The sequence below is a fragment of the Anomalospiza imberbis genome, chromosome 16 (genome assembly GCF_031753505.1).
Source record: "Anomalospiza imberbis isolate Cuckoo-Finch-1a 21T00152 chromosome 16, ASM3175350v1, whole genome shotgun sequence".
In the NCBI taxonomy this organism is placed as follows: domain Eukaryota; kingdom Metazoa; phylum Chordata; class Aves; order Passeriformes; family Viduidae; genus Anomalospiza; species Anomalospiza imberbis.
In genome coordinates, this window is record NC_089696.1 from 8,344,129 (window position 1) to 8,367,246 (window position 23,118).

Sequence of the window (23,118 nt, forward strand, 5' to 3'; positions counted from 1 at the left end):
CCTGTTTTGTTTTACTTTACGTTTCTGTGAATAAACAAAGGTTTTGAGCCACATTCGAATGTAGGAAAAAAAAACCACAGGCTGGCAGGCTAACAAACCTCTGGGTCATAAAATGAGTCAGCAGAAGAGACGAAGCAACAGTGCTCTGGGATAGCTGTAATCCTCAACTGCAAATTGTAAAAACAGCACTGCCCACAGGGAGCTGCTGCTACATGGTCCTGCCTTGCAGGCTGCAGAGCAATTGGAGAGAACATGTGAAGTGTCACTTCTGGTGAATATTTTGTATCTTTGTCTGAACCTGTGGTTTCATGGGAAGAAGTATTTGGTGGTGGTGCTGCCATTTGTTACTGCTACTTGCCTTCTTACCCTGTCCTAACTGCTGGTTCTTCCTTGGTATCCTCCTGCTCCTGCCTTTGCTGGCCATCTCTGCTGCACCAGCACAGCTCTCTTTGCCTAGTGGCATGAGCTGCCTGAAAGAACTGATTCAGCCGTAAAGTGACATAGAACAAATCAATAAAACTAAAAAAGAACTTTACAAGCCAGTTTCCCTGTGTGTCTCAGGGTCCAGCTGCACAAAACCTGGAAAACCTGCTGCAGTGCTGAGGTTCTGGGGTGAGGGCACCTGTGACTGGCACTGATGGCCTTGTGCCAAGCCACACACAGATCTGTGCTGCCTCCAGGGATGGAGAGAAGTGACTAGAAATGAGTGAAAATTGCTCATCAAGTATAGAAAATCCTTTGACGTTTCTGCCCCACTCACCAAAGCTGAACTGGTACCAAAGGTGTGCAGTCCAGAAGTGATGGGAGGGGCAGTGAGCTGGAGGTTTGTCTGCAGGAACAGGTCCAGTGCAGCCAACAGCACCTGGAGTCTAAGCCCTGGGCTTTCCTGCAGTCAGGCTGAGGTCATGTGTGATTAGATTGAAGCAAAGATGGAGTTACCATAGTCAAACCTGGTGTCTCTTGAAACTGCTGGAAAAACATCTTTTGTGGCATGGGGGAGAGGCATGTCTTGTGGTCAAGGTCCTAGACTCTGCAGGTTTCTCTCATATTTCCCATGTGACTTTGGAATACTTGGTTTATTTGTCTGTACCTCAGTTCCTCCAAGTCTTCCTATCTTTTAGTTTTGTTTTAGGAAAGTTGCAAAGTATTTGAAGACATGTCTATTTCCCTCCTGGGAGTGAGGCATTAACCCATTATGAAAGACACAGTGGCCAAACCCCAGAGCTGAGTTGCTGTTCTGTGTCACCTTTCAATAGTAAACGGAGTCTTACCCTGATCAGTCTTTAAAGGTGATCGATGTGTCAGGCTGTTTATACAGCACTGTCATAGTGTTTACACTCCAATGCCACTACAGATTTCATTTGATCACAAGCACTGGAGATTAATGATTCATAGCACTTGAAAATGGCAGTCTGAATTTTCAGATGGGATGATTGCTGTTGTCCCTGGGGTTTAGTTATCACAGCTCGTGTGGTTCTGTGTCAGGCTGCTGAAACCTGCTAGAATTAAAGTGGAACATACACAGACTAACCAAAACTTTGCTTGGAATGGTGCCAGTTATTCTGCGGTTTTTCCTGAATGTTTGTGTGATAATTTGCTCTCTTTTTGTTAGCAACTGATAATCAATGAGGGAGGCAGGTTGGACAAAGCACAGAAGTTGTACATTTAAAAAAATGTGTACCCTCATCCCTCACATGTGGGCTGTTCCTGGGCACACTATCATCCATAACTGTGCATCAGGGCTCTGGGATTTACCAAAATATGACATTTATTTGGCACTAGTGATAGGCAGATGATTTTAAGAGGACGTATCTTCCTGCAGTAAGAGTGAAAATCTTTTTGAGCTTGAATTTTAAAACTATTTTTTGCTGTTGAAAATCAAATTTGACTGTATTTATGTCCTCTCACCTTCTTTGTCCTCCTCAGTTTCCTTATTGCCTTGCTTAAAGAGGAGAATTGGGATGTATTCTCTGCAGTTGTGTTTTGGGGACCCTCAGGTTAGCTCCAAGAGCTGTCCTGAGTGTATCTGTAACTGCAGGAGGGAGGCAGGAAAGTAGAGTGGGTAGCTGGGAATGCGGTGAAAGAAAACTCCTCTGTGCAGGGCAGAGGTGGCATCCAGAGACAATCCAGCCACATCTCTTTGTTTCAGTCAGTGGAGTGCAGGCTGAGAGGCAGCAGTGTTGTACATTGATCTGCAGCTGGGAGAAAGGTTTGGGTTTTTCCCTGTCACCATCTCTAGCAATTGTGCAAAAAAGTGTGAGCTGGGCAAGGAGTTAACCTGGATTGTTCATACTTTTGCCCATAAAAGCCAAGCTTCATTTTTTTTCCTCACATAATTTGTAAGAGAATGTGACATTTGAGTGTTGTGTGTTCTAATGATGGTACAAAACAATCCCCCTTGCAATGCTGCACAATGGTGACTGCATAAATGAATACAACTCACCACAGCCAAAATGAGGGGGAAAATAAACAGGAAAAACTGTAGGTCACAGGCCCATGCTGATGCATGGTGAAATAATGCCATTCAAAACCTGGTTTATATTTACAGCTTTCATTGGTCCAGGAAGCTTTGGAAAATAGTAATTAACATAAGAAATCCGTTCTATTCAGGAAATATTGGACTGAGTTTGTCTAGCTTTTAAGTAGTCTGAAACCTTATCTCTTACAAGAATCCCCTGATCTTTCCAGGATGTTTTTATACATACAGTAGCTACTTCCTCTTACGGAAATACTGTCATTTGGAAGTGAACAGTGCATGTTGAAAAAGCTTTTGTCTGTAGTCAAATTGGCACCAACTGAGAAAATCCAGATGATCTCCCAAAGGGGAGCCTGTGCAGCTGAGCTGTTCTTTGTTACAGTAGTATTTTGGTTTTTGTATTTAAACACACTTTGTATTCTGTCTGTCCCACACACCTGCTAGTGTTGTGATCCTCCTGCTACAATATAAATATGAGTGGGACAATGGAGGACAATGTTGTGACCAAACTAGCATTGCTTAAGAGTCCAGCTGCAAAATGGATGAGTTTATCCCAGCTAAGTCTATATGAGAAGAGCTGTGAGTGTTGCCATCATTTGTTTTAGAGTAAGGCAGTCCAAGGACAAGAGTTCTCTCACCTCATCTCTCACCTTCAGATGATTTCTTTCCTTCTCTAGCTTAGCTGATGACATGATATTTGGATTTCATTGAGGTTTCTCAGTTTCCTTGCAGTCTTGGTGTCATTTGGCCAGTTAATATCATTTGGCCAGTTAGTCAGATAATATCTACTACATCTGTGTCATAATGGTGCTCTGGTGTTAAATGTAACCTTTCATCAGCCTGTTGTAAGTTAGCAGTGTGACAGGGGTAATCATGGGCTTTTTCACCTGTGCACACTGTGCTGCCTGACCCATGGCTTGCTGAATGGAGGGAAGGTGTGTCAAGGCTTTCAAGGCCAATTTCCTCCTTAACCTTTTTTTCCTGAGCTGAAGCTTGTTTCTTCATTAGTATATTTATGGTGATGGTTAAAACAAAAGCTGCTTTATAGACATAATTAAAAGTAAAAGCGATATATAGTTTCTTGGAGGAAGCTGACTTTTTTTTTTTTCATTCTGTTCTGTGATTTAGTCAAAGTGAGAATCACAATGGCTCAAAATTCAAAATTAGTCTCAGGAGCCCAATAAACTGATAGACAAGAATTTTCTAAACTAAAAGTGTCTAATTGAGAAAGATGTGATGGATTTAAGAGAGAGCACCATTGACCTGGTTCCACTCTGTTAGGCTTTCCAATTAAACAGGATGTGGAGAGTAAGACCTTGCAGAGTAATACCTGCACCAGCAGAACTGAGGTTTTAAATGTTCCTTATGTTTTAAAAGACGTGTTTTTAAAGATTTTGCTTGAGTGCTAATCCCATAACAGTAATGATGGAGTTTCCTACAGGGATGTTATCTCTTGCTAATCTTTTAATTAACAGGCCAGATAGACGATTTTGTGCTTTTGTGTTTGGAAGTTTTTTAATGAGGTTTGAATCCTCTGGCCAAGCTAAGCTAAGAGTTCAGATTTCAACACTAAGTAAGATGCCAGACTGCAGAAAATGTACAGTGCACTTGCATTATAATGCAAGATAGAAGAAGCATTAATTAGGAAGAAATGTAATGGAAAACAAAATAACTACAGCTCACTGCAGCTGTTGGGAAGAAAAATTTTGCTAAGGGTGTGGCCAACCCTTTTACCATCAAGTCTTGATCAACTTTCTGAAAAGGTCTTAATGCCTTGAAATTACAGAAGCACCAGTCAAATATTAGTCTGATCTAAAACCAGTCAGCTGTAATCTAAGAATTGTAAAAGAGCATCAAATCAAAGCTGTGAGGGCCTGCACGTGGCCCTCTGGTATACTCCTGTTACTGCAAGGTTTTTTGCTCATCCAAATATTGCAGAGATTCTGTAAGTTCTGTGTGATTTCTAGATGTCTGGAAAAGTGGTAAATCTTAAAAGAAAAGGATAATCCTGCCATCCTTGTTCAAGCAGGTGTGTTTGTTCCCGATATCACCACTTTAGACCAGAACAGGTCAGAACACCTCCTTTTCCACTATTCCAGAGTAATGGCTCTTTCTGTCTGCTCTCTTTGTAGATTGAACCTCCTAGTCCCTACACCAGCTTGGAGACTCAGGTTAGTACTACCCCCATCCCACTTCTTTCTTACAAGAGAGTCTCTGAAAGAGAGGGCTGGGCTGGTGTTGCCCTCCATATTTATGGTGTTTACCACTGGTGGTGTCCCTGGAGAGGGTGCAGGTGTAGCAGTAGCTGCTGACATGACTGGCTGGGCAAGGAGAGAAGCAGCTTCCTGACAGGAAGCAGCAGGTGCCGATGGGGAGGAAGGACCTGGTGTAAGCTGGACAGCAGCAGAATTGACTTGTATGTGTTGGAAGAGAGGACACAGTCCTCAAGGCAGAGTGAGCATCCTTTCATGGTGTTCTCATTTCTTTTTGTGTATTCTGCTTCCCAGCCTTTTACCAATTCCTGCTGCTGGTGTTACTCTCAAACACTTGTGCTGCTGATTTTTTCTTTAGACATTACAATGAAAGGTAATGAATCTGTGGAGCTGCCTGGCACCAGAAGGTCAAAGTGACAGAAGGGATTTTACAAAGTCGCTGATGCTTTGATTTGTGTTTTCTAACAAGGCAGCATCATTGATTTCCATTCTTGCTGATCTTCAGGAGACAGCAAAGGCTATGGAACTTGCATACTGAACATAAGTGTTTATTCAGAACACATTTCCAATGCCCCTGAGTGACTGCATAAATATTTCTACCTTTGTCTTCTGCTGGCCTTTCTCTGGAGAAGGCTTTTGACTGTTTTGTTACTTGTTTCAACAAGCCTATTACATCTATTTTATGGACCTCACTTCAGAGCCAAGTCCTTGTGAGTCAAAACTGGCAAGGAAGGATCACACAGTGTTTGTTAAACACAGTGGCATTAGAAAGTGGTATCAAAACACAGTGTATGTAATAAAGCACTGATCTGTGCATGCTGTTGAACTAGAAATATACAGTAATAATGAAGACTTGCATTATTACTGACTTGAAATAGTGTAAGAACATGAGTTTGTGTTAGGGAAGGTGCTAGGGGAGAATGCACATGTGAATATGAGCAAGAGAACTTTTCATTTGGTGGAGAAGGAAGTGACAAGATCATCAGCTCCAGCTGGTGGAATGCTCCAGCTGCTGTGAATTATGGCTGAGGGAGTGCCTTCAGCCCCAATAGACCTGCCTTACCCTGCCCTGCCAGCCTGCATCCTCTCTGACCTGCATGGCATTCCCTCTTCTGGCCCATTAGTTCCTTGCTAAGACTCCCAGCAAGACTGCCAGTCCCAAAGTTTCTGTATTTTCAAGGGACCTTAATATTGTTTTGGTCAGGGAAAGCACAGATGCATTATTTAATGAATAATAAAGGTAGAAATTAAGTGTGTCCTCTTATGTATTGGTATTTCTGTCAGCATAACTGAAAGCCACGTCTGCTTCTGAATCAATTTTCTGTAGAAAGCTGATTTCTTCTGATGTTGAATTAGATGAGGAGAGTCAAAACTTCTTATAAGCAATGCACTTGTGTCCCGAAGTGTTATAGACTGGGGGCTGCTCACATGGAGGAGCTGGGAGCAGAAGGTGTTCTGGAGTGGGGAGGGAACAGACTGTCTCTCTGTGAGAGGCAGAAGTACATCTGCAGGACCTTCTCAGCTGAGGGTCAGGGTGTGACTTTGGTTTCTAGGGAAGTATTTCTCTTTACCTGAAGTAAACAGATTCAGATTAACAGTGGAAGCTGATGGTTTACATCCTAAGAAATTAGCAGTCTTGGCTGCAAGTGTCTCTGTTTTCTCTGCTGTGAAAAAGCACTTTGAGAAGAATAACATCAGCAGCTTTAATGTTTTACAGACTTGATTGAGATGTCAGCTCCGATGGTTAGTAAAGAATCTTCAAATTTGCAGAAGTTTCCTACATGCTTTATTCTCCTCTTTTTCTTTGGGGGCAGATGGGAGCAGAGCATTGCACTTTGTTCATTTGAGTAGACTGGTGAGCAGCTTCTCTGCTGGGTGGTTTCCTGCACAATCTTGGCATGAATCTGCTCATTTGAGAGTTTTTCTCCACTGCCTTCTGGTTTCCTGTCTCGCCTTGGTTTGGTTGGTATTTTGAATGTTGACATTTCAAACCCATGCTGTGTTCTGGAGGCTTTCTCATGAATTTTTCATATAATTTCCCCTCCTTTCCCTGGTCTTTCAATCAGCTGTTGAAAATTTTACAGGTATGGCTGCAAATGGCCTTCTGAAGAGAGAGTGGGTACTCTTCCAGCGTGCTCAGCTTCAGCAGATCTCTTTGAACTCCCATATAAAGATATACTTTGGTTTGTGTGCAAATGAAGAGAGGAAAGTATTGACTTGAGAGCTAAGCAAGTGTTCTCCCTGATATTTTTCCAAGGAAAAGACACACAATTCCCTCACGTTTTCTCTTTTAGAGGCTTATCAAAGCAGTTTGTTCAAACTGGACCTGCCAAATCACACTACTTGTGCTAATCAAATAGTATAGTGGGGATAAGTGTGATTCATTTATACCTACCTGTGCTGGGACAGTGTGTCACTACTTGATGACAGTCAGATAAGTTTCTATTATTCCTCGTTTGATTTTCTTTCCCCCAAGTGTGATTATATAGCTCACAAACAACTATTCTTTAGTTTTTCTCATGTTAAATTGTGTATAAAAAGCATGAATCATGTAATTTATAAGTTTGGTGCAACAGATTAACAACTACTTAATGACTTATGTTCAAGGGAGTGGCAAATTTATTTGCAGTGTGTTGCAGATGATTCTCATCTAGGGTAAAACCCAGAAACTTGGTCTTAATTAGAAAAAAAAAAAAACATTTTAAAAACAAGCCTCCCATTTTCTATCTCTAAATCTCACTGTGGGCTAATGCCAAATCCAGATAGCCCTGAGGTGTTTGATAAGGTCACATCAGGATTCTTTAGGAGGGCTCAGGCGTGTTTGCCTGCACTATCACACAAAGAGAAACTGAGCAAACTCTGGGATGAAGCAAACAAAAAGAGAATGAAAGCTGTTTTCAGCAGCTTAGATGTTTGTACATTACATCTGAAGCAGCTGTGACTGTTTGCGACTCCTTTTCTCATGATGTCAGAAGTTATCTCCATTAATGAGATTGTGGCTGTTTCCATTTTGCACTTCCCGTCCTCCATTTCACAGAAATAGCAGGAGCCAAGTGGGACAGCTTTAGCAGCAGTTAGCCCACAGATAAATTTTGGCCTGGTTTTCCATTCCCTTGGAGCGATGGAGTTTATTGTCTTTGGGTTACAGAGGTGGTTGTTGCTGTCCTTCCAAAGCTGTGTGTGATGGGATGCTGTGGAGCCCTCCAAGGCTTGGCTGGTACAGGAGCATGGAATATTGTACCTGGCAGAGGGAAAGGGGCTCTGTGCAACAGAGGGACTGAGTAATCAGTGCAGCTGTGGCAGCTTTTACCTCTGCCCTCACCTGTGTGAGGTGAACCTTGCCCTGTGTTGGCCTCAGCCGGGCTGTGCTCAGTGCCTGCCGAGAGCTGCTCTCTGAGGGGTGCTGGGCTAAGCCAGCAGCAGGCAGATGTGCGCCCTCGTGGCTGGGTGGGAAGTGGTTGGGTTTTTTGTCTCTTGGAATTTCTTTGAGTTTTATTGTTGCCTCGTGTGTTAGAAACCTGGGGATTTTTTCAGCTTTAGTAAATATTAGTGAAAAAAACCCCATGAATCCAGGAAGTTTGGAGCCTGTAGAAAAAGAAAGTCTTGTAGTTTTTGTGACAAGATAATTGTGATTGGTAACACCACAAGCATGGAGTCTTAAGTAAAATCCTGTTGTGAAGATAAAAGGAAACTTCCAGGATAATTGCTTTTCAGAATGCAGATAAATATTTTTATTCTGAAGCATTAGTTTGGGGAGTTAGGAGGGATCCATGATGTGCCAAGGCAAGTAAAGAGCTGACCTGTCTAAGGGGATGTGGCCACTGGGGAAAATTCTGCAATTTCTCGTGGTGACTGTGCACACAGTAATTGAGGATTTTGCACTCAGCTGTCAAAATGAAGAGGAAACAGTGTGTTTTCCTTCCTGCTGAGGGGCATGGAAATACAGGTAGAATTCATGAACTTCCTTCTGAAATCTTCATAAAGCAGTCCCCACTGCAATCAAATTGCTGAGCTGCTGTTCTCTAATAATCAGATACACTGATTTTAGCAAAGATAAGCCCAGAAACACAGTGACTAGAAATATCCCCATTGTTAAATCACACAGGAAAGAGTTTGGGTATTACAAGGGGAATGCATCTTCAAATCTATCTGCTGAATGGTCCCTTTTGGATATGGGTAGAAAACTGCCTGCAGCATTAACTGGGTATTATTTGCATTGAAGATACTGAGGTGCAATCTCGTGCAGTATTTTGGGAGGTTTCAACTTCTATGCACACTGTGTAACTTTTGTTACCTACAAGCCTTGTATGGGATTCAGCCATGGACATAGAAAGGAAGCACTTAATGGCTTTGAACTTGCACACTATGAACAAACTGAGAAGTCTGGCATTGAAGGCCACTGGAGTTCTTTGCAATAGTCTGTTGCATGAAAAGGCTACACAGTGTGTGTTGGAAACCTTCTTCCAATGCTGGGAAGCTTGAATTTTATATGAAACCTCTTTTAAAAATCAAGTTTAAAAAAAAAAAAAAAGCTTACATAAAGCTTTCTAAATTATGTAAGAAAAAAAAGCACCTGTCAGCTCACAGTGACCTGGGTGCTTGTAATAATGTAATTCCTTTCTCTTGTTCTTTGCAGGGTGTTTGATATTTTCAGCATGTTTCCTGTCTGTTTGGTGCTTGTAAAAGCTGTCCCATGGACAGGGCTGAGAATGAAATCTCCTCTGTGAAAGCTGCAGCCTGGGCAAACTTCCCAGAGCCAGCACATACAGAAGGGAACTTCTGTGATGGACAGGAGGGTATTTTCTACTCTTACCTGAACGCTGCAGCCACAGCTTGCTAAGCATCCTTGCTCTCATTTCATTAAGCCTGAACTACAGCTTGTATTCTCTGCATGTCAGCTCTGGGTTGGGTTTCTTTTTGTTCCCAGAAGTATTCCTGAGCTGTCCAGTGGCTTTTCTGTCCCTTCTTTATGCTTATTTTTTAAAACATACTTGTCTTTTCTATAAATGGGCAAGTTTTAATTGCCCTAAGCCTATTCAAGCATGGTGAAGCTTCAGGAACATGGGATGTTCTTATGCAGTTGTCTTTAATTATGAATATTTTTAACAGTGCACCTACCAAAGCCTTATGCTCCCAAACTATGATTTTTAAAAATTAGGGAAATTGTGGTATTTCCCAGCAGTACCCTTTTAATTTGAACTGCATTCAAAATGCTTAGCAGCAATAGCAAAGTTTGGTGAAGGAAAGAAAATTGAGTTCTGTGCTTGTCTGTTTTTATTTATAAGGCAAATTGGCAAAAGGGAAGATATACAAATTATGAAGTATCTATATTAAGTTAATTATAATCAATTGCTCTCAGAACCAAATGTGTCATTCTGATTCTGTTTCTGCTGTACTGTAAAGCTATTCTATGTTGTTACACTCTGTACTTCAAATGACATCACAGAACAGGAAAAATCTTGATTTTTTTCAGAGTAATGATTGTGGAGATAAAACACAAAATATTAATATTTGATAGCATGAGGTCTGGCTAATTGCTTAAATAAGGCTCTAAGGCACATCTTTGCTCATAACAAATAGACAGTTCTACTAACAAATATATTTGGAGACTAATTGAACGCTTGGGTATCTGTTTCATTTCTTTAAGTGAACTAGATGTAGAAGTTGTTCTGATAAATATATCTAGGAATAAAGAAATACTTCATATCTCACTGATACAATATGTATTTGTGACAGTTGTGATGTTGAAGTGAGGGCTGTAAAAGATTTCAGCGCTGCTTACTTTTTCCTGTGTGTCACTTGCTGCCAGAACATCAAAACAGGAGGAACTCACCTGTTACTTTCCAATCGTGTGCTGGGTGGGTCCCATTCCTCCCCTCCCAGGCTAACACTGGAGAGCATGCTTAATCACAAGCACCCAGTGAGCAGTGAGGAAAATGTGAGTTGACTTGCCAGGGTGAAGCTTGTGCAGCAGGCAGGACAAAAAGCTGTGTGCAGGTGACCTGGTTCACGTTACCCTCTGTGGGTGTTTTCTGCACAGAATTTCTTGAAAACTATCTGAGATGAATTTTGCTTTGGGGTTGGTTTGAAATGATACTGAAACGAGGGGTCTGCGTTTTATTTCATTTTCTGTAATAGCTACAGCTGAACACAACTGAAAAGGCTTTTGTGATGCTGCTTTTTTCCCCCACACACACTTCTGCAATTTTCCTCAGGTTATGCTGGGAATAGACCCCAGTGGCATAAATAGCTTTTGCATAGCAAAGTGATTTAAAGTGTTAATTCCATTATTGGGATGGAGAAGCACAGCACAGAAAATAACATTGCACCAAGAATTTCTTACAAACAATCAGATAATAATTGGATAAATATAGACATGCACAGCTGTGTTTTACATGCAGCACTTTCCAGATCTAGTTACAATAATTTTGTAGCCAGGGCAGCTTTGAAGTGGCTATGCCCACTTCATGTAACACACTGAGACTTGTCTGTTTCTGTAATTGCCCCTCCCTTGAGTCCTGCAGCCCCCAGCACAAGGAGAACCCACTCCTAGAGTTCTTGTTCCCAGTGCACAGGGAAGGTTCTTGTGGAAGATTCTTTTGCTCACCTGCCTGGGCTGCTGCACAGATCACATGGACATTTTTCTCATTCACCTTCCTCCTCCTCTGACTGCCTTGTTTTACAGCCCTGTTGATGTAGCTGTGCAGTCCCTGGAGTCTGGCTCACTGCAGAGCTCCCCAGTATCCCTTGGTGGGGAATTAACTGGGCTGTAGGCCCAGTAAAAGTCAATCTGTAGCTGGTAAATCCCACAGAGCTCTGTGTTACCTGTTCCTGTGTTCTGGCTTCTGATTGGGAAAATGACTGCAACTGGATGGGCTGCAGTGCTGAAGCCAAAGCAAGATTTAAAAGACACAAATGTTTGATTGTCTTGCCTTACAACAAGGCACAGTTTTTTGCCAGAGTTATGATGATGCTGAGGCAGTGGGCAATCTGTCAGTTGTCACTCCCAAAACTGCTAGATGGACATTTGTGGAAGTGATAAAATTTGTCTGAAAACATGTTTCCATGGGAAATTAAGGAAGGAAGCTAATAATCTTGAGTTATTTGAAATAATCCCTGTATTTCCTCTTCAGGAAAAAGAAACCAAAATTGTGACTTGCTGGTGTGGCCCCTTGTTAGTACTGGTGGGAAATGTGTGGTTCCTTTCCATGACTGGAATTCTTGTGCTGGCCCAGGCCAAACAGGTGACTTTTGCAGTGGAAATGGCATGTCCCACATGTACCAGCAACTCCCCCTCCTCTTCAACACCTTTTTGTGGCATCCCAGTTGTGATGACAGGGACAGCCCTGGCTGTGACCCATCCCATCCAGTCACACAGGCAGCCTTGCACTCCTCTATCAGTTGAATTTCCAGCAAGCCATGCATTAGATAAGGCTGTATGAGCTCTTGGAAGTGTGTCCAGTAATTGGCAGAGCATCTGAATTTGAGGCTTGCCTTTCAAAGCTCCAGCCAGAACCTGCATTACTGCCTGAGCTCAGTGCATTGTGTGTGTGTAGAGAGCTGTCAGGCTCAGAACAGGATTAGCAAAATCTGTCATGCAGCAAAAATAGCGAGGTTGTGAGAGTGGTGCCTCTCACAGCAGCACAGCCCTGGGGCAGAGCCAGAGTGTGCCTCTCCGGTGTTTGGCATTCACAGCCCATCACCCCAAAGCATTGCTTATATCCTCCAAGCAAAACAAAACCAAACGTACCACCCTGCCAGGATTTCTTCTGTCTGTGAAAGGAGTGGAGTTTTCTCTGGTGGAGAGCTCTTGCCTGAGAAGTGGGAGCCCCAGAGGAGCCCTCTCCTTAGGCTGGGGTGGCACAACCCCTCTGTGACTGCAGCCCAGGGTGGCCTGGCCACGCTGCCCTGTGCCCCAAAAGTGGGCACTGAGACTTTGGAGAGTGCAAGCCGCTCTGTGCCTTGAAGGACTGGTCAGTTCCCTGCCCCTTGGTAATGGGTTAATGATTTGTAAGGCCAAGCTTGAAGTGGAGCTTCCGAGAAAGGTTTTGCTACAAGCAGGTTTGATGAGCTCCTTGCTCTACTTAGAGAGTCAGCTGTAAAACAATTGTAAACCTGAAATTGTTTTCGTCTTGCTGCTTATGCGTAATACAATTTATTATGCGTGCTATTCCATGACTCCACAGGAACCAGAAAGAATTATTATTATTTCTTTGTTCCTCTGTCTTTTAGCATTTAATTGTGTTTTATCCTATGTAGTAAATGTTGCCTACATTTCTAATTGCTTTTGACTGTCTTCTAATGTTTTCGTTTACATACAGCAAAAAAAATATTTTTTAAAAATGCTGATAATTAAATCATGATATTAGAAGAGCAGGCACTTAGTGTATAAAATGACACTAAGTTAATTATTTACAAATTATCTCGATGCTAATTTGGTTGTGGTCTTCAATAGTGTTTGGTTTCTTAGTAAGCAGGAAACAAGCGATGTTTGATCCCTGCTTACAGAGCACCTTTCTGGCAGCTCAGCTTTGAACTTGTGTTGGCACTGTTATCACCGTACTTGCTAGCTGAACATAGTGTCTTACAGAGGTCAAAAAGTTAGCCTTGGCTAATAGCTGGTTTGTTGTTTTTTTTTAAGGGCAAAAAAGCAAAAGACAGTTTAAATAACAAATGAGGCACCAAGTCAGCCTTTTGTGAACATTTTTTCAAGGTGTGCTGGCTGTTCCTTTGCCTATGAAATCAAGAAATGTTGTGTAAATGAGGGTCATTATGTTTTTATTTTAGGCATCAAACGGACTTAATCTTCACATTCATTTTTTTTCTCCTGTTGAAAAGCTTCGTGTTCTTTATAGCCCAGCCCTTCAAAACTGACACACAGAAAACTGTTGATGTTTTTTATCTTGTCTTTAAATTCTGACGTGGAGCCTAAGTTTGAGCATGCACAGGTCCCTGCTCCAGATTTCTTGTGTCACCCCTTTCTGGCTCTGCTGGTCCTGTGGCAGCTGGGTAGCCTGGCACAGAAAGTGCTGATGATGTGCCAGCACTGCTCCTGTTAGTGAATTGGTGTTTGTGTGGGAGATTTAGCACACGTAAAACTTGGCCATTCATAAGGAAATTATTTAGTTCAGCATTTTTATTTGAAAGGTCCCTGACAGATGCAGGTTGTGCTGTGCAGGAGGAGCTGCCCCAGTTGCAGCTGGCGAGGTCTCTGTGGTTTCAGTGGGTGCATGTTTGCTGGGCAGAGCTTCTCTGGCTTTCCCGCGGGAAGGCTGCAAATCCCAGCATGGCTCCAGCTGGCCTGAGGCATACTGATGGACTTGGAAAGCCCAAAAGCTTCAGGGAAGCTAAAACTCAAATGAAATTCTTGTCGGGGTTCATACTCAGCAGTAGTGACCACGAGGGGCTGTGTACAGGCAATGTGTGTGAGTAGCCTGCAGATTTGATGACGTGACTGGCTTCATCTCCATGACAAACAGGTTTCTGGCATTTATCTGTTTCTTGTGGTGCCAGAGAGTGGAAAGCCAGGTCGTGTCCATTGCCTGGAGGATGCCACAGAAGTCACAGCAAAACACCAAGCTGCTTCTGCAGAGTTGGTGGAGCTGGTGTGGTGCCTGTGAATCCGGGGGTGTGCAGATCTCATTCATGTTAAAGACATTTAGGTATTGTGTCTGGGTAAGTTCTATATTTTAAAATATATTTAATATGAATTTCCCACTGTTCCAGTTTGTACTAAACATTGATGAATTTGGTGAATTGTGGTTCCAGCTTAGAGGTAACAGTTTTTCCTTGCAGGCCACACACCATGATGCACACACCAGTCTGGGAGCTGTTCCTTTACTGTGCAGTAAAGGAAGTTAGTAAAGACCTGTTTTGATTTATTGTTACACAAAGTATAATGACTGATCCATAGGTCTGTGCCACTTCTGACCATTACCTGAAAATTCACCCTGAAGTCCATGCTGTTAAAAGATGAGAGCATCATTTCAAATTGCATCTGCTCCAGAGTGGGTTGGGAGGCTTTGGCATAGTGCCTAGTTTATACTAAGCTTGCCAGCAAAGGAAGTTAATCAAAAATTGTTGGTCCAAGGTGAATTCTTGCTCTCTTTTAGCTTAAATGACTTTCCACAGTAGACAGTCCTACATCTTGAGCTAATCCGTTCAACTCCAGGAATAGGTTGTCTATTTTCAAAAGCATGATTTCCTTGCAAATGCTCCTGAAACAGCTGTCTGAGCCTGTGTGCTCCATCCAACACCAATCCAAATATTGGCATAATTCAGAAAATGGCATTTATCTATTTGTTGAGTGGGAGAGTGGGCATTGCAATCAGTCAAAGACCAGTGGTGTCCCAGCTGGTAGTTTTAATTTTCATTGGGATCATCAAACCCTCTCCTGCCCCTCGCTCCCATCATCTCAGCTGGTCATGAAAAAGCAGAATTAGAAAGCTGGGGAAGGTTATCCTGGGAAATTCAAACTGTAGAGGGTCAGCAGGGTTTGCCTGTCTGCCAAGGTGTACTGCCAGACACATGTGCTGTCTGGCAGAGATGCTCTGTTCCCAAAAGAAGGTTTTTTCTTTCTCTAAGTAACCCTGTTCCTCTTCAGATTTTCCTCCCTTGTCACCTCACTGATGTAACTGCTGTGGTTCTGACAGCATATGCTTTTCCTCCTAGGTTTCATGTTCTTAATTAGAATTTAACTTTTAGTTTGATGTGTCCCATTTTCTGAATGTTTTTCAAACTGATATTCCTTGTGCCTAATGTCTGTGTTCCCTCTGTGGCAGTTAATTTTGTTCCAGTAATATTTGCAAATATGCTGCTTGAAGTAGAACACTTTCTTGATGTCCTTATTTCCATTATTGTCTGCCTTTGTGATATTGGGTGTATCTGAATAACTTAAGTATTTTGATGTCTGAAAAAATACAGTGGAGGCTAAATTTTGTCAGTACTATTTGCTTTTTCTATCCAGATGCAAAATTATAGGACTTAGGCTGAAATCAGACTTGTATTTCTACTTATGAAACTGTTGTTTTTGCTAGATATTTTGAATTCTTGAATAACTGTATGTTTCCACAAGAGAAAGTAATTTACAGAGCTGAGTAATAGCTCTTACTCAGTAAAACACAAGACTTGCAAGTCAGGCACTTGCATCAATGTGAATGCTCACTTGCTTTGGATTGAAGGTGCTGTTTAAGTGTTTCCCCAAGTCTGGGCCCTGATGCAAAAATATTTGCTTATAATTTCAGTGAATTGGCTTTTGCCGTCTTAATAGGCTTTTTAATTATTTATTGGCAGCGATGCTGAAAGACGGTGAATTTCCAGGATGTGTGCACTTTGAGTCAACAAATGTGAACAACTGCATTTAAAATGCTTGCTTCAGCATTCAATAGGAGAGAAGGAGCCATTAGGCTGGTCACAATCACAGGAGTGCCAATGCTGTGCAAAGACAGAGTGAAATTCCTAAAAATACCAAAAATTCCAAAAATTTCCTAAAAATTCCAATCTGGGTGTTTGCCAGACTGCTTGAAGGCATCCAGCTGTCCTTGCCTGTGAATGAGAATCCCATAGAGCTGAGTAAGAAAAGCTTTTCTTGGCAGTTGTAGGGTTTAGAGATCTGAGGTAGTTTTTCACTTCAAAACAAAACCATGTATTTTGATAATTTCATAAAAGGTGAGCAGAAGAGACTCCTTAAGCCCAGTGCTGGGTTATGCATGCACATACCAGGGCGGTCCTGGAGGTTCAGGGGCTCGCCCTGCTGCTGAGCAGGAGAGAATTATGGCAGTCACCAGGTAATACAAATTCCACAAGTCTTTTCTTTACCAGTGTTTGGAGCACAGTGGCAATGTGTGCTGTTGAGAAGTAGCATGTATGCTACAAACTCCTGGTCTTAAACATCCATGTAGTCCCCCAGAGAAATTCCTTGTTAAAAAAAGGAGAGGTTAGAGCAGGAATTTTATTTTCTCAGTCTCCTAGTTGTCATATTTCCTGACAAACCTCAGCCGTGCAGTAGCAAAGACAGAATGTCTGCCCAAAGCACCAGTCTGCCCCAGCCTGAGCAGTACCAGAAATGCCCATTTCACTGGGGGCCCCAGCTCAGGCTGGGCAGTGGAGCCTGGTGAGTGGTACCTCTGGAAATGGAAGTGCCAGGTACTGTGACCAACAGCCAGAGGCAAAGTCTTACATTGCAGCTTTAATTAAAGCATCTCAGGGAATTTGCATCATCTAAACATTATAACGCTCAGCAGGAACTTTGAGTCAAAGCCAAAGGATAATAAGAATTAAACCACATTTCACCCATGTACATTACAAGGATTTATATTCTTTGCTGGCACTGAATAATGCATTACTGTGGTGTCATAACTGGTGTTACATATGACCTTATAAAATGCTGTGATCCTTTCAAGCATTTATTATTAAGTAAAAAACAAAGTATTTTTTCCCAGCTATCTCACTTTCATGTTTTTTTCAAGTTTAAAATTGGTTTTGGAACATAGCCTAGAAAGAACAATTACACTAGCATCATTATTTTTAGGAAAATTTGCATAGCTTGCTTTTACACAGGTATATAAAGGCATAATGGTACTAGATGAAGAAGGATAGCTGTAAAGTGCTTTGCTTTTCTTTGCCAAAATTTCATTTAAGCATGAGATATCATCTCAGGGATTGAGAACAAACTTGTAATTTCAGAGAAAAATATGAAAACTGCTTCTCCAGTATAAACTTCTGTTATGTGTAACCAGAGACTAACAAAAGTAATAGGAAATAACAAATAGCTTAAAATAAAGATTATGTTGTTTCCCTGTAAAAAAGCATATGTGCATCTAAGGAAGAAAGTGGGCAAAAAGGAATCAGCACAGTCCTTATCAGTCACTCTTCGGTCAGGTGGAGGAGAAACCTTCAAGACCACACTGCAAGTTGCCAGCCAGGCCACTAAGTTTCTTAATTTGGCTTTTTGGTTCTTCTCTCCTGTTACTGGTGTTCAACAGCCACTTCTTGCAGCCCTCTGCAAGGAGAAACGTTTGCAAGGTGATACTGTCTTTACTGCTTGCTGCCGTTGATTTCTAGGCAGTCCAGGCTGCTGAAATTACTTTTGAAGTTTGTCTTAAGTAAATAAGGTTAATGAAATGGAGGGAAATGCAAAGATTACTCTGTCTGAGGTAATGAAGAGAATAATAGGTGTCAGTTCAGGCTGACTCTGGGTGAAATAGAAGTGAAGCCTCAGTAGAATCTCTGAGATCTCCAGAGTTTAGGTTCTGAAAATCCTCTGTGAGCTTTGAAATGTCACCAAATTCATACACTAAGCTGAGGCAGGGCTGTGACTGTTCACATGTGTACCTGTCTGCTCTGCACAGAGAGCTGACCCTGGGGCAGCAGCGGGCTCCACTGGCAGACAGTGTCCAGCTGCACTGGCCAGGCCAGTTCTCTGGTGGCAGAGGGCAAGGGAGGGCTCAAAGGAGATGCTCCCCACTGGTGTTTTCATGACAAAAGCCAGCCCAGTGTCTGTAACACCTCTGTGCCCAGGCTGGTTGATTCTTGAGCAGCTGAGCGTTTTCTCTGAAATACTACTGTGCTAACTGGGCTTTTTCCACAAGGACCTTTAGCATAATTTCATTCTTAATTAACTCTGAGCCAGCCTTCCAAACTGTTCCCATGACATGTGGCTAAAGCAGGACTGCTGTGTAATCTGTGCACCATATGTAGGTAGGTAGGTAGAAAACAATGTATTTCCCCTTTTGGTCTCTAATTCTTTTCTGTGGCAGATTTTTTGTCCTGTAGACAGACTCTCAAATGCTTAGCAAAAACTTGAAGGGCCTTGTCTTAGAAAACTTCCCCTTAGTTATATGCCTTCCTCTGCATCTGCTGGCATCAGCATTCTGTCCCTTAAGCACTTTGCTTTAGTACAAGTATTGCAGGTGCCAAGTGCAGCCTCCCTGCTTTTTATTATTATTTGTTGCTGTTAAATATGCTTACTAAATATATAAAGCTGAAAATAGTTGTGCTTTTGAAGGAATGTGGTGCTCTTGCTGGTTTACACACTCAGTGTAGCTGAGCTGTACAAGTATCAAATTCATATGAGGTTTGCCCAGTTAGTGGGATCACTGAAAATGAGTTAGTACTGATGTTTCTCCACAGAGCTGCATGAATACAAAATTTCTTGGCATTAGCTAAAAATTGTTAACAAGATCCCCTTGTTATTTAACAAAGCACTAAGTACTTGTCCAGAGAGCACAGTAACAACCTTCAGGCAGATTTTTAAACACCCAAACAAGCTTAAGGCAAGTAATTTGGTATTTTTGCATTACCTTTCATGTCTTATTCTTAGGGTTTGTTTGTGTTCTTACTGCTCTTGTGTGACTCAAAAGTATACAGGCAAATGCTAGCCAAGAGTAAAGGTTATTATTTTTATTATCATTGTAACAAAGTTAAGCTGCCTCTGGGTCACTGCATGTTGAGCCCAGGTGATGCTGAGATCTGAGCAGGACAAAGGGATGCTCCGACTGCTCTTCTGTCCATGGTGTCTTACAGCAGAAGGACCAGATAATGTTGGACAAGGCTTAATTCTACTTATATTTCTGCAAGTTTGTCTTGAACTTATAGCTGTCATAAACCAACTGCTCTTCAGCACCTCATCCACCCTCCAGAGTCTCACTGGAAGGGGTTCTGGCCCTGTCTTACTCGAAGTAAGACCTGAGTGTCAATGGGTGCAATTCTGCATTTTCCACAGGGGTGTTCCAAATTTTTATGGTGGTGTTTGATTGAGCTCAGTGGCTTCTAGTGTGATGTTTTAAGCAATTCTGCCTTTGGAAGGGCCATGGATGATTCAAGTGGCTCACCAGGCCCTGCACTAATGAGTGTCCCATGCTCTGTGCCAGAGACAGTGAGCTGTGAAGCAACTGCAGTGAAGACTTATTTAGCTTCAGCTAAATAATTTGTTGTGCACTGTTTCTCTGTTTATGATTCAGTTTAAAGACCCTTTTAAGTGAAATTGGATACACTACAAAGTGTTGGTTTCATGTGTTTTATTTGCAGTTTAATCAGCATGATCCAGCTGCCAGTGCAGGGGAAACCGGAGCTCGATTTTTAATTATCCCTGCTTTGCCTGAGTTAGGAATTCCCAGTAGTGCTGTCTGAGAAAAGATGCCAAAAACCGCATTGTTCTTTAATTAGCTGTTGTAATTGTTTCAGTCTAATCTCCATGATTAGCAGCAGCATTAAATACAGCAGTAAGAATAGGCCTGCCCTCTTTGTGCTGCCCTAGTAAACACAATATTCTTACTTCTGGTAAGGGACATAATATAAAATCAATTAGAAGCCAACTAGTGTTGATTGGAAAATGATAAAGAGCAGTTACCATGAAGTGCAGATTGCTTTGTAAAGTTGTTTATAACCATTCTTCTGGGATGGCTTTGCTGCCCAGTTTTGGGGAAAACACCAGAAAACAATCTCTTGCAGAGAAGTCTTTGGGGATCTTGCAGAGGCTCTATCCTGTGTGAAGCTCTGATACAAGCTCTGACAATAATCTTTGCTGCCCTAGGTTTAGTGCCCATCCAGTTTTAAGGAGAGGATAATTTTTACCCCGGTGCAAAACAGTTACATTGCTAGATATGGACAATTGCAGAATATTCCCCAAAGAGACATGTTTTTAATCTTAAGTTTAGCAGTGATTTTTATTCTGAGATTCAAAGTTCCTCTGCAGTGGTGCATTTGTAGTGGGGAATTTTACTTTGCAAAGAATATTTCTGCACAAACATATGTGTTAGATCTGTTTCAGAATGGATTGTGATACAAAGACATGTAAAAATACAGGAGAAGTACTTAATGACATAGAAGTACAACTCCCATGCCTGCTTTGATGGTGTTGAGCTACCTGCTAAAATACCAATTATTACTGTGAAGTCCCTAAATACCTTTGTAAATTTGGCTTCAGGTATCAATGCATGTGGAAAAAGTAGGAATAATGTTCTTGGAAAATGCAGATTTAAGTTAGGTCATGCAGTCTAAAGTGAGCATTTGTGAGTGTAAAATGAGCACTTCTAGAGGATTGTAATTGCTGTAGTAATGGTTGTAGTCACAGACTGTAGAAATGTGAATATTTTGGCTGTTGCTATGTTTTTGTAAAGTAGTTGATACCACCTTTTATGTCTTCTGCTGACATTTCAGACCCTCTGTGCTCCAGTGTCAGCAGCAGAACTGGCAGCATGTGCTCAGGTTTTGGCTGTCAGAGTGCAGGTGTGGCACAGAGCTGGGAGAGGCTTCCTCTAGGCATACACCCAGCAATGCTCTGGGGCTTGGAGGGTTTGTTCTTGCTTAAGTCCCTTGAATTAAGGTAATGTTATCCTTATTACGAGAGTAGAGAAATAAGGTTTTGTTGCACCTAAACCTATATTTCCAGAGCCTAAACCCAGTGCTTGGAACAAAAATAAAAAAATTAAAATCAATCCAACTAAACTTGCAGAAACACAACTGTAAATTATGGGTAAGCTGATGAAAGAGCAGAAATGAGCTCATGTCTGCATTGGATTTCTCAGAGTGTATCAAAATTACTCTAGTTTGCAAATCTAAGTTTATTTATTAGATTATTCATTGGAAGATACATTGTTTGAACAACAAAAACTACCTATGCACTCAACTGAGTCTTTCTAGGGAAGCCACTGTGCAAGTGCTCAATGCTGTGAAGCTGGATATTACTGAAATGTGAAACTGCCCACAGCCAAGCACTGATTAAACAGGCTTGGCTTTATACAACTCTCCTATTCTTTCTGCCTGTAATATACATGTGGAAGGACAGAAGAAAGATGCCATTTTTTTCTCATCAGTTTATCTATAATTTTCCAGTTTGTAGACCTGATTAAAAGTAGAAAGAAGAAATAACCATATGTGATCCCAGTGACCTCAAAAACACATAACCACATTTGTTCTATCAAGAGCAGTACTTGATAGATTCAATTTAGTGATAATTTCACTTTTGCTTTGCAGTAACAGCATTAAAATTGATCCACTAAGTAGGTCTGTACCTGGAAAGGCCTGATGAAAGCTAAATACTACAGGGTGCTGACACAATCTTTCCATATTTTTTATGGATTCTTGTATTTTTTTTTCAGGGTGGTGCAAAACCTCAGCCTATTTAGGAAAAGTGTGTGATTGGCTTTTATGATACTGGCTGGTTTTAAGTATGAATAGGATAAACTCCAACATGTGTGAACATTGCTGTTGTGCAGAGGACCATCTCTCCCCCAAACAGCCCATCTGCCCAGTTGAACTTCACTACCAACACAACCTACCAGCAGAATTCTGCTGCTGTTTCATTTCATGTAGAGCTTAAACCTGTTAATGAGCCTGAACACAGCTAAGTCTTATACAATGTAGGCAGCACCTCCTTGCACTGTAAGAGATACTAAACAGTCTAGGCTAGTTAAAGTATTGAAATCAGAATTGAATCAATATAAGATGGAAGAGGCTGGAGAATTAAGCCTGGGTTCTCTGCAAGAAGCAGTTACTGCTTTCCATCAGTCACAGGAGGAAGCTGATCTAGGCATTAATTAGCTGACCATTTATATTGATGCTGAGGTGTAATCCCATAAAGATTTCTTTAAATCAGCATAAATAAGCTGGGCTAGTGTTAGTGCTTCCACACGTAAAACCAGAGGATTTCAGGATAGGAAATTTTGAGATTGCAGTAAATGTGTGACCTGTTGCACCCCTCATGTTTCTTTTGTGTGATTTCTGACAGTGTGTTGGAACCAGCGACTGAGACAGGTCTTGTGGGATCAGGATGTCTTCCCACCAGCTCTGTAATCACAGTAAATGGAACCAACTTTTTATTTTACCACCTCTGACAGTACATTCCTACTGTTCTGAATTCCCATAAGAGAAAACACAGACTTAGCAGACTACATGCCGAGTATATTAAGTTCTCTGCACAAAAGCCTTGTGGAGCTGTGTTAATTATTAAGTTGCCTTCCTCCATTGTCAGTCTCTGATTTCTCTAGAAGTAAAAATGGTTGCAGCATTTCCTTACCTTCATATTTCAGGAAATGTCTTGAAAACAGCAAAAAAAAAAAAGTTGGGAGAGTTAGTGAGCTCAATTACCGCTGATACCACTGGGATGAGCTGAAAATGGGCAGAGAATTTGAAGGTAGGTACAGAGAACACAGCAGCATCAGAGTTTTACATTCATCCTTTCACCTCGGAGGTAAGGCAAAACACTTTTCTCATGATGGAAGCTGCTGTTATTCCTAGTAAAGAGGAAGGATTTTTCTGTCATGGCTTTCCGTTTGGTACGCTAAAGAGAATTTCTTTCATAAACCAAGCCCTGAAATGTCTGATGGGAATGAATAGAGAGCACCAGAGTACCATTGTGCAGTTAAGGGATCATTAGCCTTACAAATACTTAACCTATCAGACACAGATACATTCTACGGTAGCATAAAT

General features: G+C 41.7%; 1 protein-coding gene across 4 annotated transcripts in view; it reads left to right on the forward strand.

Moving 5' to 3' along the window:
• Nucleotides 1-23,118, forward strand: part of XYLT1 (xylosyltransferase 1) — a 179,601-nt gene that overhangs the window by 39,658 nt on the left and 116,825 nt on the right. For 2 of the 4 annotated variants that reach the window (XM_068206859.1, XM_068206858.1), the window contains exon 2: nt 4,609-4,647. The exons of the other annotated variants lie outside the window; for them this stretch is intronic. In XM_068206859.1, the coding sequence (XP_068062960.1) occupies nt 4,609-4,647 (39 nt within the window). The remainder of the gene's footprint in view (nt 1-4,608; nt 4,648-23,118) is intronic. 4 annotated transcript variants of the gene reach the window in all.